The 18,186-nt window shown below is 48.3% G+C and overlaps 1 protein-coding gene across 3 annotated transcripts in view; it reads right to left on the reverse strand.

The window, feature by feature from the left end:
- GTF3C1 (general transcription factor IIIC subunit 1) overlaps positions 1-18,186 on the reverse strand; it is a 489,121-nt gene that overhangs the window by 247,223 nt on the left and 223,712 nt on the right. For all 3 annotated transcript variants that reach the window (XM_063934225.1, XM_063934223.1, XM_063934224.1), the window contains one exon: positions 10,596-10,731. In XM_063934225.1, the coding sequence (XP_063790295.1) occupies positions 10,596-10,731 (136 nt within the window). The remainder of the gene's footprint in view (positions 1-10,595; positions 10,732-18,186) is intronic.

Raw genomic sequence — 18,186 nt, forward strand, 5'->3', positions numbered from 1 at the left:
TACAACTACCAGAAACGGCTGGAACAACAACAGCTACAGCTGAACAGGTAACCATATAAAAGAGAACCTGCAGAAAAGTCACCGCAATGCGGCGGGCGCCCAATATGCCTTATGGACTACGAGAAAAGGATTTACCGGTAGGTACTTAAAATCCTATTTTCTCTAGAATCCATAATGGATATTGGGGGAGACTTAGTACGATGGGGACGTCCCAAAGCTTCCAGAATGGGGGGGACGTGCGGAGACTGCTGGAGCACTGCCTGCCTAAACTGGGTATCCTCTTTGGCCAGGGTATCGAACTTGTAAAACTTCACAAAAGTGTTCTTCCTCGACCAGGTAGCAGCTCGGCATAGTTGCAAGGCCGACACTCCACGGGCAGCCACCAAGGAAAAGCCCACAGATCTCGGAGCGTGGGCCTTCAGAGACTTAGGAACAGGTAAGGCTGCCGACACATATGCCTGTTGGATAGTAAGCCTAATCCAATGAGCAATGGACTGCTTCAAAGCAGGACAACCTTTTTTTCTGCAAATCATAGAGCCCGAACAAGCTCCTCCCCTACTATGTCCCCCCTCCAAGCCAGTCTATGTAAAACTCTGCCCGAGGAGAGCTGGAATAAACTAACGTTAAAGTAGAGGAGGTTAACGCTGCCATGTAAACCAGGATAACACGAAACAAACCTGGAACCTAACCCAACAAAAAGGTTAACCTGAACCCAACAAGCAGTCACATAGTGATCGGCAAACTATTAAGCGAAAAAGGAGGAAACAGCGCTGGGTGGGCGTCCAGTGTCCCCTGTGGAATCGGAGAAAGGGATTTATCGGTAAGTACCAAAATCCTGATTTCTCCTTCATCCACTAGGGGACACTGGAGCGCAGTTACAATGGGGACGTCCCAGAGCTTCCAAAACGGGCGGGAGAGCGCTGAGAGTCCTGTAAAACCGCTCGGCCAAACTGATGCAGAGGCCGCAAAAGTGTCAAATCTGTAGAATTTGACAAACGTATGTCGGCCTGACCAAGTAGCCGCCCGACATAAAGTAGTCATGGATACCCCACGAGCAGCCGCCAATGAAGGCCCCACAGAACGCGTAGAGTGTGCCGAAATTGAAGACGGAGGTTCCCGAGAGGCTGCCAAATAAGCTTGTCTGATGGTCAGCCGAATCCATCGAGCGGGCAGCATCTTATTGAACGAATAAGGAATCGGACTTCCGAATAGCCGAAGTCCTGTCTACATAGATCCTGAGCGCTCTGACAACGTCCAATGATCTCGAATCTGGAGAGTCCTCCGAGGGGGCCGGAACCACAAGTGGCTGATTGGTGTGAAAATCGGACACCACCTTAGGAAGAAAAGACATGCGAGTACAGAGCTCGGCCCTATCAGCATGAAACACCAGGTAAGGTGGTCGACAAGAGAGAGCCCCAAGTTCCGACACCCGTCTGGCCGAAGCGAGAGCTAGGAGAAGGACCACCTTCCAGGTGAGATATTTCATCTCCACCGACTCCAGAGGCTTAAAAAAAATGAAAGATTGCAGAAAAGAGAGGACCAGATTGAGGTCCCATGGCGCCGTCGGAGGGCGAAAGGGAGGCTGTATTCGAAGAACCCCCTGAAAGAAAGTCTGAACTTCCGGCAGCCAAGCTAACTTCATCTGGAAGAAAACCGAAAAAAGCCGAGACCCGCACCTTCAGTGAACTCAGGCTTAAGCCTGCCGAGAAACCCACCTGCAAAAAACTGAGAAGGCGGGCTAAGCGTAAAACTGAAGGAGCAACCTCACGACGTTCACACCAGGCCACATAGGCCTTCCAAATACGGTAGTAGTGAGACAATGTGACTGACTTTCTAGCCCGAAGAATCGTACGAGGAATCCCCTTCTTTTTCAAGATGGCCTTCTCAACAGCCACGCCGTCAAACATAGCCTGCGTAAGTCTGGATAAAGAAAAGGACCCTGTTGCAGAAGATCGCCACGTAGTGGTAGGGGCCAAGGCTCGGCCACTGATAACAGGTGTAGGGTGGAGTACCAAGCCCTGCGTGGCCAATCTGGAGCCACCAGGATGACCAGAGCGTTCTCTCTCTTGATGCGTTGCAGAACCCGAGGCAACAGCGGGAAAGGAGGAAAGAGGTAAATGAACTGGAAATTCCAAGGAGCCGTGAGGGCATCCACGCCCGCCGCCGCCGGGTCCCTTGTTCGAGAGTAATAAAGAGGCAGCTGATGGTTCAGGCGGGACGCCATGAGGTCGATCTGTGGTTTTCCCCACCGGCGGACCAACTGCCAAAACACCTGGGGATGGAGTGACCACTCTCCCGGGTGCATGTCCTGTCGGCTGAGATAATCAGCTTCCCAATTGTCCACTCCTGGAATGAATATCGCCGAGAAGGACAGAGCATACTCCTCCGCCCAGAGAAGGATGTTGGTGACCTCCCTCATCGCCGCACGGCTGCGAGTGCCGCCCTGATGGTTGATGTATGCTACCGTTGTGGCGTTGTCGGACTGAACTCTGACCGCTGGACCGCACAGCAGGTGATGCGCCTGAAGCAGGGCATTGTATACCGCCTGTAATTCGAGAATGTTTATATGGAGAGCGGATTCGTGGATCGACCAGCGCCCCTGTAAACGATGTTCGAGGGTCACTGCCCCCCATCCTCGCAGACTTGCGTCCGTGGTGAGGAGAGTCCAAACCCACACTCCGAACCGCCCTCTTTCCAACAGATGTGCCGACTGGAGCCACCAGAGAAGCGACGACATTGCCTTTGGAGATAGCGTCACCCGCTGATGAAGGAACAGATGAGATCCTGACCACTGATGTAGAAGACACAGCTGAAACGGTCGAGTGTGGAAGCGACTGTACGGAAGAGCTTCGAACGTCGCTACCATCTTTCCCAGAAGACGAATGCACAGATACACTGACACCCGACGGTGTCGAAGTACCGACCTTACCAGCGTCTGCAGAGACAGGATCTTGTCCTGAGGAAGGAAAACCCTCTGACTGACCGTGTCGAGAATCATCTCTAAAAACAGCAACCGTTGTGAGGGGCATAAGTGAGACTTCGGGAAGTTCAGGATCCACCCGTGCTGAATCAGAAGGTCCTGCATTATCCGGATATTCTGAAGTAACAGTTCTGCCGAGCGCGCCTTTATGAGCAGATCGTCCAGATAGGGAACAATCGTCACACCCCGCTTTCGAAGGAGGGCCATCATGACCGCCATGACCTTTGTTAATACTCTGGGAGCAGAAGAGAGACCGAACGGAAGAGCCTGGAACTGGAAATGAGCTTCCTGAATCGCGAACCGGAGAAAGGCCTGATGAGGAGGTCAAATGGGAACATATAAGTATGCATCCTTGATGTCTAAGGACGCCAGAAACTCGTTTTGCTCCAAACCCACAATATCAGACTGGAGGGACGCCATCTTGAACTTGATTACTCTCAAATACGGATTGAGATCCTTCAAGTTCAAGATTGGTCTGACCGAGCAGTCCGGCTTCGGTACGAGAAACAGGCTTGAGTAATAGCCCTGTTTCCGAAGATGAGCGGGAACAGGGATCAGTACCTTTGCGAATAGAAGCTTCTTAACCGCTGCCTGTAAGGCAACTCTATTGTCGTCGGAAACTGGTAAACCCGTGGTAAAAAAACGCTGTAACCGCCTGAAGTCCCACAGACGAGCTCCCACCCTGTGATCTCCCAGGTGGGAGGGAAGCCCGTCATGCGGTAGTAGTGGTGGTGGACTTAACCTCCGATTGGGTTGAGGCTGTGGAACCTCTGCCTCTACCCCTATGGCCACGGGAGGCGGAAGCTCCTCCCCTGGCCTGGCCTCGAAATCTGTAAGGGGCACAAAAGGATCGAAAGGAGGGACCCCTATAGGGCCTGCACGGGGCTGGAGCAGTAGAAGGAAGATAAGTCGACTTACCTCCGGTGGCCTGGGAAATCCAGGCATCCAGACCCTTACCAAAGAGGACCTCTCCCGTAAAGGGCAACGCTTCTGCCGCCCGTTTGGACTCCGTATCCGCTTGCCACTGCCGCAGCCAGAGAGCTCTGACGTCGAAATAGCTAAAGCGGAAATCCGAGCACCGAGAATACAGATGTCCTTGGAAGCCTCGCAAAGATAAAGGGCTGATTCACGGTTCTGCCAACTGAATCAGCTGATCCGCCGGCAAATTGTCCCGAATTCCAGAGGACAAACTCTCCGCCCAAACTTCCATCGTTTTGTTGATCCAACAACCTACCTGCGCCGGGCGATGTAATACCCCCGCCGCCGAGTAAATAGTCTTCAAGGTGGATTCCAACTTCCTGTCCGACGCCTCCTTAAGCGAAGTCGCTCCAGGAACCGGCAGAACAGTCTTTTTGGACAGATGAGACTTCGAAGGATCCACAATCGGAGAGGTCTCATAACGAGTCCTGCTATCTGCGGGAAAAGGATAGGAAGACAACAGTTTTCTTGATACCTGAAACTTCGCGTCTAGATGTTTCCAGGCTGCCGTAATGAGCGCATCTAGCTCCTCTGAAACTGGAAAACTCACCGGCAAGCATTGGTTGGTGCCAAACCGTGAAGGGCGTAAGGCGTCCTGCTCCGTCTCCTCCACCTGTAATACTGAGCGAATAGCAGTAATAAGAGCCTCTATACCCTGAGCTACTGGTTCAGAGTCCTCATACACCTGATCGTCATCAGCATATCATCGTCAGAGTCCTGCAACACAGAGGCTAGCAATCTCTTTTTAGAAGCCTGTGGGGGAGGACTAAATGACGGGGCTTGGGTAGGGATTACAGCCCTAGAGAGCCCTTCCACTGATCTTGCCAGGGAAACAGCCCATGCTGGTTCTGGCTCCGGTACCGGGACAGGCTGTCGGACTCGGGTCTCCTCTCTATCTTCCCGAGAGACCTTCAGTTCCCTAGTCAGCAGGGACATAACTTCTGTGAGCTGTGCTGTCCATGCAGGAGTGCTCTGGGATTCTGATGAGGGCTGGGCAGATGGTTCTGACCCACCTTCCTCACCTAAAAGGTGCCCCTGTCTCTGTGCTGCCTTGGAGCCTTTGCTTGCCATGTCAGCAGTAACCCTCCCACCCGAATACAGTAATAAGCAGAAAGGCAGGGAGGGGGGGAGGTTTGCAGAGGAGAAACGCAGCCACAGCAGAGTGTACACAGCCCTAATAAAGTATAAGTGCCCCCTGTCTCCACTGTAATACGCTCACTGTGACCGGGGTGCTGTTATCTCCTGCGTTGCAGCCTGGAGGAAATAGCCGCCAGCGCGCGCTGAGCCCAGCGGAGGAGAGCGGGACTAAGCTCCGCCCCCCCCCCGTAAAGGCGCCAGATTCAAAACTGCTTCGTGCCTCCAGTGGGATCCCCGTGCCGGCTCTGTGCGTCAGTCTGAGTGCAAGAAAGAGAAAAAAAAATAAAAAAATTCAAAGAAGACTCAAGTGTGACCAGCTCCCTCTGGGCACAAAACAAAGACTGGCTTGGAGGGGGGGCATAGTAGGGGAGGAGCTAGCCGCGGTGTTTGAGTTTTAAAGTGCCAGCTCCCAGTTACTGCCTATTATTTTCCATTGTAACTGCGCTCCAGTGTCCCCTAGTGGATGAAGGGGAAAGTGTTTTGACGTCACAGGTTTCCTGGCCTGAACCAGGGTAACCTTTTTGGCCTGAACCAGCAATAACCTTCTTGGAAAGGCCGTTGTGAGCTAGAAGCTTCCTCCTTGACGATTGATGTACGCCACCACTGTGGCGTTGTCCGACTGTACTTGGATTGCGCGATCCATGAGCAGGGGAGAAGCATGAAGCAGAGCATTGTAGATCGCCCGAAGTTCCAGAATGTTGATCGGAAGGAGGGCTTAGTGGGCTGACCACCTGCACTGGAACTGCGCCCCTTGGGTGACAACTCCTCATCCTCTCACACTTGCATCCGTTGTGAGGATGATCCAATCCTGAATCCCGAAAGTCCGGTCTTCCAGGAGACTGGAGGATTGCAGCCACCACAGGAGGGAAATCCTGGCTTGAGGCGACAGCCGTATAACCCGGTGCCCCTGAAGATGTGATCGAGACCATTTGCTCAGGAGATCCAGCGGAAAAGTTCTGGCATGGAACCTCCCATATTGCCATATTGGATCGCCTTGTATGAGGCGACCATCTTTCCCAACAATCTTATGCAAAGATGGATGGACACTCGAGTAGTTCGGAGCACCATGTGGACCATCTCCTGAAGTGTTCTAACCTCATCTTCCAGTAGGTATACCTTCCGGGCCACAGTATCCAGCAACATCCCCAGGAACAGGAGCCGCTGAGATGGCTCCAGGTGGGACTTCTGTAAGTTGAGGATCCACCATGGTGTGACAGAAGTTGGATAGTGCGGTCAATACGGAGCAGCAAAAGCTCCCTGGACCTTGCTCTGATCAGAAGATCGTCCAGGTAAGGAACAATATTGACTCCCTGGACCCGTCGCTGGAACATTATCTCCGCCATCACCTTCGTGAACACCCTCGGATCTGTGGACTGGCCAAAGGGTAGTGCCTGGAATTGGTAGTGATTGTACAGCAGGACAAACTTCAGGTACGCCCGATGAGGCGCCAAATCGGAATATGGAGATAGGCGTCCTTGATATCCAAAGAAACCATAAATTCCTGGTCTTCCAGGCCTGCAATCACTGCCTGCAAGGATTCCATTCTGAACTTGAACACCTTCAGGTAAGGGTTCAAGGACTTTAGATTCAAAATGGGCCTTACCGAACTGTCCGGTTTCGGAACCACAAACAGGTTGGAGTAATAACCCTTGCCCCGTTGTGGACTTGGTACTGGAACAATGACGTGGGACTGGACCAACTTTAGGATGGCTTGTTGCAACGTAACCCGCATATCCTCCAAAGCTGGTAAGCTTGATTTGAGAAATCGTTGGGAAGGAGCACTGTCGAACTCCAGCTTGTAGCCTTGAGAAACGAGATCCCTGACCCAGGTATCCTGGCAGAAAATCTCCCAGATGCGGCTGAAGTGACGCAGTCGAGCTCCCACCTCGAGGTCCCCTCGGGGTGGGTGGGCACCATCATGCTGAGGCCTTAGTGGAAGCAGAACTGGTGGTCTGTTCCTGAGAGCTGGTGCTGGCAGGTTTTCTTGACTTACCTCTGGTGCCTCTAGCTGCATTGGAGGCACCTCTGGCCTTAGATCGAAATCTATTAGACCGAAAGTACTGAACAGACTGATTCTGGTAGGAGCGTCTCGCCGGCGGGGCCCCAGAGGGGAGAAACGTGGATTTTCCAGCCGTAACTTTGGAAATCCAACTCAACCCCAAACAGCCATTCCCTGAAAAGGGGAGGGTTTCCACACTGCGTTTGGATTCCGCATCCAATATCCACAGACGCAACCACAAGGCCCTGCGTGCCGACACTGCCACGGCAGAAGTCCTAGCATTAAAATTACCCATCTCCTTAATGTGCTTAAGGAGGGTCACCATAGTGACCAGAGGCATAGCTCCGGAGAGGCCCTCCTGAATTTGAGTGGCCCAGGAATGAATGGCATGGGTCATCCAGCAACCTGCAATGACCGGTCTCTGTGAGACACCCGCTGCCACGTAAATAGATTTAAGCGTGGCTTCTATTTTTCTATCCCCATGATCCTTTATGGTAAAGGAGCCCGAGACAGGCAGCACCACCTTTTTGGATAGGCGAGAGACTGACACATCAACCCCTGGGGGATCCTCCCAAAATGTCCTACCTCCAGGAGCAAATGGGAAAGTGCGCAAAAACTTTTTTGACACTTGAAATTTTTTGTCTGGATTTTTCCAGGCCAGCTTGAATAGGTCATCTAACTCAGCAGAATCAGGGAATGTGACATTAGGCTTGTTTTGTGTAAAGAAAAAAGACTGCTGCAACCAGTGTCCTCTAGAGGGAGCTTTAACAAATCCCGTATAGCCAGAATTAGGGGTTCAATACCCTGAGCAGAATCAGGATCCCCACTAACGGGGTCTAAGTCCTCCCCATCTTCCTGTACATAGTTATCAGTGTCAGATAGTAGAGCAGGCAAACCACGCTTTTGTGGCCCTGCAGGAGAGGAGGAGGGCTGTGTAACATCTTCCCTAGCAGTTAACTCAGCAACAGCTTGTTGTAGTAGCCGAGTTTTCTGCACATTAGCAGTTAGTTGTAATGACATATAAGACATCATACTTTTAAGAGATCTTTGCCATGTGGGCTCTGACCCCCTGAGTCTCTATTCATAAACTTATCCACAGTCTTAAGTAGTGCAGGATCATTTTGTAGAAATATTGGAGATCATTCCTTTAATGGAATTAACCCACTCCGGTTCAGCCCCGCTATTCTAGGAAGGTGCACTGTCCTGAGAACCCAGTAGTCAGCCCCCTGGTAAAGAGGAACACTCCGCTGTACAAGAAACACACTCTTTGCCTGCCATAATGTAAATGTGACAGCGCGCACACACACACACAGGAAAAGGTTAAGCACAATTAACCCACAAAGAGCCCTTCAGGGAGACACAGAGTTATTTGGAGCCAGCCCCCACCGCGCCCTTATCGCTAATGCCAAGCTTAGCCGGGTCGCAGACTAAAGTACCCTGATAGGGGACGTAGTACACTAATAATCGCTCCCCCCTTCCCCCCCGCTATGACCCCCTGGTACCGCTGAGGTAAACTGGAGTCACTCCAGAGGAGTCGCGGGTCACTGTCAGTCAGCGTCTGTGTCCACTGCAGAGGGAAAATGGAGATAGTGAGCTGCTAGATCCGCTCATAGTGAAGGCCCCGACCCTTCAATTGCTTGCGGTCTTTTCGCTTTTTTATACTGGCTGAGGTAATCTGGTGCTTAAAATGGAGAAAAAAAACGTTTTGAGGCTTTTTTTTCCCAGTGTAGGTACTGTGTACAGTGTATTGACACACAATTGTCTACTGTGTCTGGAGACGCATTCCGCCCCGGTTAGAAGCCGTGCGTCTCCGTACCCTCATGCCACCATAATGGCGGGTGCCCCGCTAACCGGGATGCCGGCTTAGAACTCACCACTCTTTATTCTTCTGGCTCGGATAGGGGTGGCGGCGTGCTGCGGAAATGTACGCTCGTCGTGGTGGGGCTTGCGAATAGTTCCCTCAGGAGCTCAGTGTACTGTCAGCGTGGAACGGGACCATTAACCCTTCAAGAGGTTGGGCCGTTCCCCCTCCCCCCCTAAGTCCCATGAAGCAGGCAGGCTGGTGCTATCCAGCCCGGCCTGAAAATAACAAACATATAAAATAAATGCAGAAAACTCTTCAGGAGCTTCCATAAGCGTGACCGGCTCCTCAGGGCACATTTTCAAAACTGAGTCTGGTAAGAGGGGCATAGAGGGAGGAGCCAGCCCACACTATCAAATTCTTAAAGTGCCCATGGCTCGTAGTGGACTCGTCTATACCTCATGGTACTAAATGGAACCCCAGTATCCTCTAGGACGTAAGAGAAACACTGGTTAGCACAGATCGCTCAGCACACATTGCTGTGTGTATAGGGGTGTGTGCTGAGCGATCTGTGCTAACCAGATCACTTAGTACACAGGCACCAGTCGCCCTGTGTGTACCCAGCATTACTGCAGATACAAACCCATCCCTCCCTTAAGAATATTTGTGGCAAAAATCGTGCTTCCTATCACTATAAAATGAATTGCATTTCAAGAACCAGAAGCCATAATTGTACAACAAAAACACTGAGGGGAAAATGCAAAATGTTGTAAAGTCTCAGCAAGTTAAAAAATGTTCCCACACAAAGTCGCCAGATGTAATAGAAGGCACAGCATGGGAACCGTTAGTGATTTTCAGTGATTTGTGGCAGGACAAGCTTTCCAGGACACGGCTCATCAGAGAGACTGCTCAAATTACATGCATTCTGTGCTATCTTTCCGGACAGAACATATTAAAGAGCCACATTAAACATATGTATTACTTTGTCACTAATTAATATTCAATTAAGGTTCCCAAAAATAATAAAAATATTGATGAGCCACTAAATAATACTCAATAAAGATACCTAAAATAAAAATATCACAAGCCAAAATGTAAAAATAAATAAATATTGAGGGCAATCATATTTAAAAATAATAAAATGTAAAAATATATGAATAATACTTTTATGTTAAATGGGGCCAAATTAATTAACGATAGAGGCACCAACATTACAAAGTTATTTATCCTTTAGTTCAATCCTAAAGGTCTCAAACTCATGGTTATGCTCATTTATTACAATTGGTATACAACCATTAATATGTAAGGAGCTTAATCGAGGTGTTACCCACTACTTTATATAGAACATTAAAATCAACACAGGAAAAAAAAAATATCAAAGTTGCAGGTGCACTTAAGACCATTAATAATAATAATTAAAAAAAAAAAAAAATCAAATAAAATGAATATTAAAAATAAAAAAATTAATCAAAGTTGCAGGTGCACTTGAGACCACTAATAAATTCAGGTACATGAGGCAGAGCTATAAGGCTCTGCACCGTTCCCCTGGACACAGTGCAGGTGTAAAGCAAAAATGGACATTAAAAATGTGTGATTTATTTAGAGTTGAATCAATTATATCTTTTGGTGAAAAACAAATCAGTGTGATGCAGATCTGGAAGTCTGACAAACAAATTAGCCTTAAAATACATAATACTTACTCTTTTAGTTTTATTAATAATATAGCTTATCCAAATCCAGTTGCGCTTTAGATGGCTGTAAAAACTTGAGTCAAGGCCTCCAGCTCCTAATCCATCTCCAGGAATCGATCCGTCATCCACCACTTCTCTGCTGCCCCTTCAATGGAGAACACTTTTCTTAATAATTATTCATCTAGTTCAACTAAACATCTCATTCAGTTACATGATCACTGGTATTTTCTGCATAAGAGAGATTATCTGGATTTACTGAATACAGATCACTTCTAACAGAGCCCATAATATCAGAACTTGTATACATTGCATCAGCCTATGATATTGCACATTAATAATGTTTTACCAGGTTACGGCTGATTTAAGTGAATGAAGTTGTAAAGTGTAATACATTCATGAATACTTGTAATTGCTAGAACATAACAGTTTAAAAAAAATACTAAAAAACAAAACAAAAAACACATTTGTGGACTTAATGTAAATTTTACTTTTTTGTAATATGTGGAGAACTATTTACCGCATTGAGGCAGTAATTCATGCAAAAGGGGCCCAAACCAAGCACTGAGTACATATGCATGATTATACTTTTCAGAGGGCCGACATTTCTGTATTTAAAATCCTTTTTTATTGATTTTATGTAATATTCTAATTTTCAGAGATTTTGGATTTGTTTTTTTTTTTAAGCTGTAAGCCACTATCATCAAAATTATAAAAAATAAAGGCTTGAAATATCTCATTTTGCATGTAATGAGTCTATATAATATATCAGTTTCACATTTTAAGTTGAATTACTGAAATAAATGAACTTGACCCATATGCAGGAACTTTGTTGTTTTGAAGGGAAGCCATGAGATCTATCTCTGGCAAACCCCACTTGTCTACCAGAGTCTGGAAGACCTCGGGGTGAAAAGCCCATTCGTTTGCATAAATGGAGTGTCAACTGAGAAAACCCGCTTCCCAGTTTAGGACTCCCAGAATGAACACTGCGGGTAAAGCTGGATGATGAAGTTCTGCCCACCTTAACGTGCGGCTTCCACCATGTCGAATGTCGACACCATTGATCCCTTCACACGCATAGCTGCGTGAATGGATACCTTTTGACTGTGTAGCAGCTCCTGAATCCTCGACTGAATTGTGGATATTTTGTTCAGAGGTAAAAACACTCTTTGAAGACCAGAATCCAATGCAGCCCCCAAGTGCGTTATTACGCTGTGACGGAACCAGGGACGACTTTGCCCAATTTATGAGCCAACCGTGTCTCTGTAAACAAGCTATTGTCTGTTGCAGATGACACTGAAGCAATCCTGAGACTGCGCCAGGATTAATAGATTGTCAAGGTATGAAAAAATCCTTATCCCCTATCGATGGAGATAAGGTGCCATTACCACCATAATTTTGGTGAACACTCTTGGCGCTGTGGCCAGACCAAAAGGTAGGGCCTGAAACTGAAAGTGTTGCTGGAGGATAGCAAACCTGAGCTAGCACTGATGGGACTGTGCTATAGGGACATGCAGGTAAACATCCTGGATATCCAGGGCCAGGGATACCATAAAATCCTCAGGCTCCATGGCCAAAATAATGGAACATAAACTCTCCATATGAAAGCGAGACGCCTAAATGTACTTGTTCAGCACCTTGAGATTGAGTATTGGCCGGAATGACCCATTTGGCTTCTGAACTAGCAACAGGATGGAATAGAAACCTTGTCCTTGTTGCACAGGAGGAACTGGAATTATCACTCCTGATTAAAGCAACTTCTGAAATGCCTCTTGTAAGGCCCTGGCCGTCGCTTCTACTGAAGATGGACTGGTACAAAAGAATCTTTGTGGAGGGTGTTCTTGAAGGCAAATGCATAACCGTGAGATACCACTTAATCCACCAAGGCATCTGTGGTGGAGTGCTGCCAGATCTGTGCAAAATGAAGAAGTCGGTCTCCCACCCTTGGGTCCCCCAGGTGGAGGCCCGCACCATTAGGCTGATGGCTTATCTTCAGACTTCGAAGCAGGCCCTCTGCTAGCTCAATGCTTTTTAGTCTTACCAGACTTGTCAGATTGGGACTGTTTGCCATAACCCTTTCCTTTTGCTTTTCCCTGGATCCAAAAGGGCCGAAAAGCTGGAAACCTAGGTTTGGATTTGTGTGTTGAAGGAAACTTCACTTTCTTGGAGTCTGCCTCTGACTCCAAAATACTGTTTGATTTTTTACCAAAAAGAAATCTCCAGTAAAAGACAAAGACTCAAGAACTGTCTTGGATTCTGAGTCAGCCTTCCATGTACGTAGCCAGACAGCTCTGCGAGCTGCTACTGCTGAGGCTGATGCTTGAGAGGCAATAGTAACCATATCCAAGGCTGCTTCTTGCATAAAAATAGCCGCCTGTTTGATATGTGCAATATGGGATTTTTGCTTTCTAGATGCCAATGAGAGATCATCCTCCAATGCATCAGCCCAGGCTGCCACTGCTTTTGCTATCCAGGCTGAAGCCATGGCTGGTCTTACAATTGCCCCAGACAAGGAGAATTTTTTTTTTTAACATCTATTTTTCTATCCGTAACATAACTTAATGATGTTGAAGGCAGAGGCAACGTAGATTTTCGCACCAATTGAATGACATGCGTATCTATTTTGGGAGCCACCTCCCTTTTTAAACAGTCCCCAGTTGGAAGAGGATAATGGGAATAACATTTCTCTGGAATTCTAAACTTCTTACTGGGTGTGACCCAAGCCTCTTGCATAATCTCCGTCAGATGTTCTGAACCCGGAAATTTAGTTCTGACTGTTGTGGGACGTTTATACACAGGAGCCTTGTATTTTAACAAAGGCTCTGCTGCCTCCTCTAAGGATAGAATGGCTTTCATAGCACTAATTAGCTAAGGTATATCCACTGAGCTGGGACCTTCATCCTCATCTCTGTAAGCAGACCCAGAATGCAAGGAATCCTCATCCTCCGAAGTGTCCCTATCTGAAACATGTGTAGACTGTGAAAATGTTGTTTCATGTCTGTGTGATTTACTTTCCACAGGCCTTTCAGCCTGTTTTTGTTGAAATGCTGCAGATACCTGGACTGGATGTGATAAAACCCAGGGGGAATGTTGCATGTAAGGATTAACAGGGTAACCTATCCCTGGTAAAGGAGTTGGCACTAACCGATCAACTATATTGGATAATGTATGTGCAAAAGATTCCTAATGGGGGTCCAACTTGAACCTGTGCATACCTCGGATTATTCAGGAGGTTTTGGTGAAAGCTAAAACAATTTGCACATAATCCATTTTGAACCAGATCCTGAGAGGTTAACCCAGCAAGACAAACATGAAATCAGTGTTGGTGCTGCTGTGGAGAGTATCCTCCTCACGCTTGCCTCTCTTAGACAAGATAAACAAATCACACACCTGTATGGTGTTAACTACACAATTTGTGACTGAAATCACTTTTTTTAGCTTGCTAAAATGACTTTTAATCCGATCCCTCCCTGCGTTGCACGAGCATTAAGGATTGGTATATATACAGAAACTGACAGGAATAGTAAAGTCAGCAATCGCACTAGCAATCAGTCACAAGTTATTCATTAGTATAATAAGCAATATGAGCACATATTCAACTACAGATACATTTCAAGGGGATCAGTACTAAATGCCGCCGGCCGGAATCCCGGCGGTCGAAATAACGACGCCGGAATCCCGACCACACAATCCCGACAGGGGTGGCGAGCGGAACGCAGCCCCTTGCGGGCTCGCTTCGCTCGCCACGCTGCGGGCACTATTATATTCTCCCTCTATGGGTGGACACCCACGGAGGGAGAATATGTCGGGATTGTGGCGGTCGGATTCCGGCATCGGTATTTCAACCGCCGGGATTCCGGCCGGCGGCATCTTGACCGCATCCCATTTCAAGTATGTAGGAGAAACATATTACTGCATTACCTTATATAGGACATTAAAAGTATTCGGTCGCACAGCGAAAGAAAGAAACGGCAGCAATAGTTTACAGACTCATATGCATCAGGCACTTCTCTAACTACTCGTGCCCAATGGTAGGTAGAGACTCAGTGCTGTATCACCTGGCTCAGGAGAGTGGGATACAGGGAGACTTCACCCCACTTCCAGGATCAATCAATACGTTAGTGAACGCTGAGTGGATCCAGATGCAAATAGTGTACACAAATGCCCAGTGAACACAGACGCCCAGGTGAACACCGACGCACCAGACAAAGCCGCCTATGCTGCGACTGGCTCCTTTAGATACACAGCATCTCACACCAAAGCAGGAAATCAGTTCATGGTGGGAAACTCGGAGGAAACTGGTCATGAACAGGGGGGAGGGGCGACCAGGGGAGCGTCTTACTCCCCACTGCTGACCCCAGGGATCCCGGTCTCACACTAATGCTTAGAGCCTATGATTCTTGGGGCCTAGCGATGGTGCACCCGAGGTGGCAGCCGTGTTAGTGACTGTTCGGTAGTCTCCTCTCGAAAACAGTGCGGCTGTGTCTTGCATCTCCCATGCTAAGCGGAACTGACACTTTACCTTCTTCCCCATGCTCCGGCCACAGGCTGGTAACATCAGCTGGACTTGCTAGTATATCTTACACAGATGCCCGCCGAAACAGCACTGTACACGTGGGTAAGCGTTGTCGTGACCTGGCAGGGAGTTGTTGGAGCGACTTTTTATAAAGTGCTTGTAGGACGCTTTTTAAAAAACTTGTTCAAAAAACATAAGACTATAAAAATAAATTAAATAACAAGCTTATGGCTGCCAAAATTAGCAGCCCAAAGATCGTGGTCCGGCTCTTTCCGCATCAACAAAAAAACTGAATTGCTTGAGCCAGGAGGTGGGGGTATAGAGGACTGGCCCGTTGCATTCTGGGAGGCCGAAAGCTTTTGATCGTTGGTGCCAATCCGCTGGCGCTACCTCATATCCCAATGTATATCCTGTGGATACTGCAGGAGAAATAAGTAATTAAGTACATTTTATATATATTTACCTACTGATACATACACACATACAAACACATATTATATATACTTGTGGGCAAGCAGAGGCGTGTTGCATCAGATGAACACTTTTTCCTGACATCACCACTAACAACTGCAAATGTACTGGGTCATAACAAGGGAAGGGCCCCACAACCTACTGTTTCCCACATGGGCTCAAGAGGAAAATAGGATTTTAATTACCTACTGGTAAATCCTTTTCTCGTAGTCCGTAGAGGATGCTGGGGTCCACATTAGTACCATGGGGTATAGACGGGTCCACTAGGAGCCACTGGCACTTTAAGACTTTAATAGTGTGGGCTGGCTCCTCCCGCTATGCCCCTCCTACCAGACTCAGTCTAGAAACTGTGCCCGAGGAGACTGACAACTTCGAGAGAAGGATTTTACACAGATAGTGGCGAGATTCACACCAGCTCACACAAACAAGGCAAACCAAGCTAATCAGCTTAAAAACTCAGCAACGGCTGAACAATATTACTTAACCAAGTAAGAAAAAACAGTACTTAACCAAGAACAAAGCAGTACTGAACTAAGTAACCACTGCAGGATCACGAAGTGCTGGGCGGGCGCCCAGCATCCTCTACGGACTACGAGAAAAGGATTTAACAGTAGGTGTCACTGACCTGGGTTGGGAGTGTTGAGAACTCGGGGGTGCTTCCGATGATCGGGAGAGGAACCACAGCTGGGCCGGAGCATGGATGGCCGGATGTAGGTTTTCCTCATGCAGAACTTAGCTGTTGTAACCGACGTGTAATGCTAAAGAATTAGTTGTGGCCAAGGCTTGGGGGCGATGCTGAAGTACACAGAAGAATGAAGAACTTGTGAGCGATGTTGAAGAAATGAATGAAGATTTGGGAACGATGTTGAAGCACACAGAAGAATGAAGAACTTGTGAGCGATGCTGAAGAGATGAATGAAGATTTGAGAACGATGTTGAAGCACACAGAAGAATGAAGAACTTGTGAGTGATGCTGAAGAAATAAATGAGGATTTGAGATTCAGTGTAACTCTGGAAGTTTGGGAGGCGTTCCACTTAGGGATACCCTGTAATACTGGAAGCACAGGAGGTGTCCCTCTGAGAGATACACTGTAACACTGGTAACGCAGAGAATGTCCCACTGAGTGATACACTATAACGCTGGTAGCACAGGGAAGGTTCCACTGAGTGATACACTGTACCGCTGGTAGCACAAGGAATGTCCCACTGAAAGATACTCTGTAACACTGGTAGCACAGGGAATGTCCCAATGAAAGATACTCTGTAACGCTGGAACACAGGAGACATTCAGCTTGAGAACACGCTGAACGCTGCTAGCACTGGTGATCATTGGAAAGAAGATACTCAGGCGCCGGGGATCTGTACGGCGTCTGCCTTTGTACTTCCCGCCCTCTCCCGATTGGCGGAAGGGGCCGATGACGTCACCCGCTCACCACGCTCTCGTGGATACCGGGCGCAATGGCGGCGCCCACACCCCGGGAACCCGCCGGCGGCAGCGCCAGCTAGACGCAACGACACGGAGCCCACCGGGGGCGACGACCGCCGGGAGACCCAGCGCACCCGGAGCGGTAAGCGCGGCAGCCGCAGCGCCGCGAGTGTGACAGTAGGTAATTAAAATCCTATTTTCTCTTATGTCCTAGAGAATGCTGGGGTCCACATTAGTACCATGGGGATGTACCAAAGCTCCCAGAATGGGAGGGAGAGCGCGGAGGCTCCTGCAGAACTGATAAACCAAACTTCAGGTCCTCAGAGGCCAAAGTATCGAGCTTGTAGAACTTGGCAAACGTGTTCGACCCAGACCAAGTAGCCGCTTGGCAAAGTTGTAAAGCCAAGACCCCCCGGGCAGCCGCCCAGGAAGAACCCACCTTTCGAGTAGAGTGGGCCTTAACAGATTTTGGGCACGGCAATCCTGCCGTAGAATATGCGTGCTGAATAATGAACCTGATCCAGCAAGAAATCGACTGCTTAGAAGCAGGACACCCAAGTTTCATGGAATCATACAGGACAAACCGAGTCCGATTTTCTTTGACGAGCAGTCCTCTTCACATAGATCTTCAAAGCCCTCACAACATCAAAGGACTTTGATGTAATTGAGGAGTCAGTAGCTACTGGCACCACAACAGGTTGGTTGATATGAAAAGCCGACACAACCTTTGGAAGGAACTGCTGACGTGTCCTGAGCTCAGCTCTATCTTCATGGAAGATTAAGTAGGGGCTTTTACAGGACAAAGCCCCCAATTCCGACAAGTCTAGTAGAGGAGGAGCACCATCTTTTCCGCCATTACCTTGGTAAAAATCCTCGGGGCCGTGGAAAGCCCAAACGGCAACGTCTGAAATTGGTAATGACAGTCCTGTACCGCAAATCTCAGGAACGCCTGATGAGGAGGAAATATCGGAACATGAAGGTATGCATCCTTTATGTCTCGGGAAACCATCCAGCCCCCCTCCTTCCAGGCTGGCGATGACCGCTCTGAGCGATTCCATCTTGAACTTGAACTTTTTTTAAGTACAGGTTCAGGGATTTTAAATTCAAAATGGGTATGACCGAACCGTCCGTGCCCAACTGTACATGTATATATCTCTGTTTGCCATAGGAGAGGTTTATATTGCTGCCCA

This window comes from Pseudophryne corroboree, chromosome 7, assembly GCF_028390025.1.
Source record: "Pseudophryne corroboree isolate aPseCor3 chromosome 7, aPseCor3.hap2, whole genome shotgun sequence".
In the NCBI taxonomy this organism is placed as follows: domain Eukaryota; kingdom Metazoa; phylum Chordata; class Amphibia; order Anura; family Myobatrachidae; genus Pseudophryne; species Pseudophryne corroboree.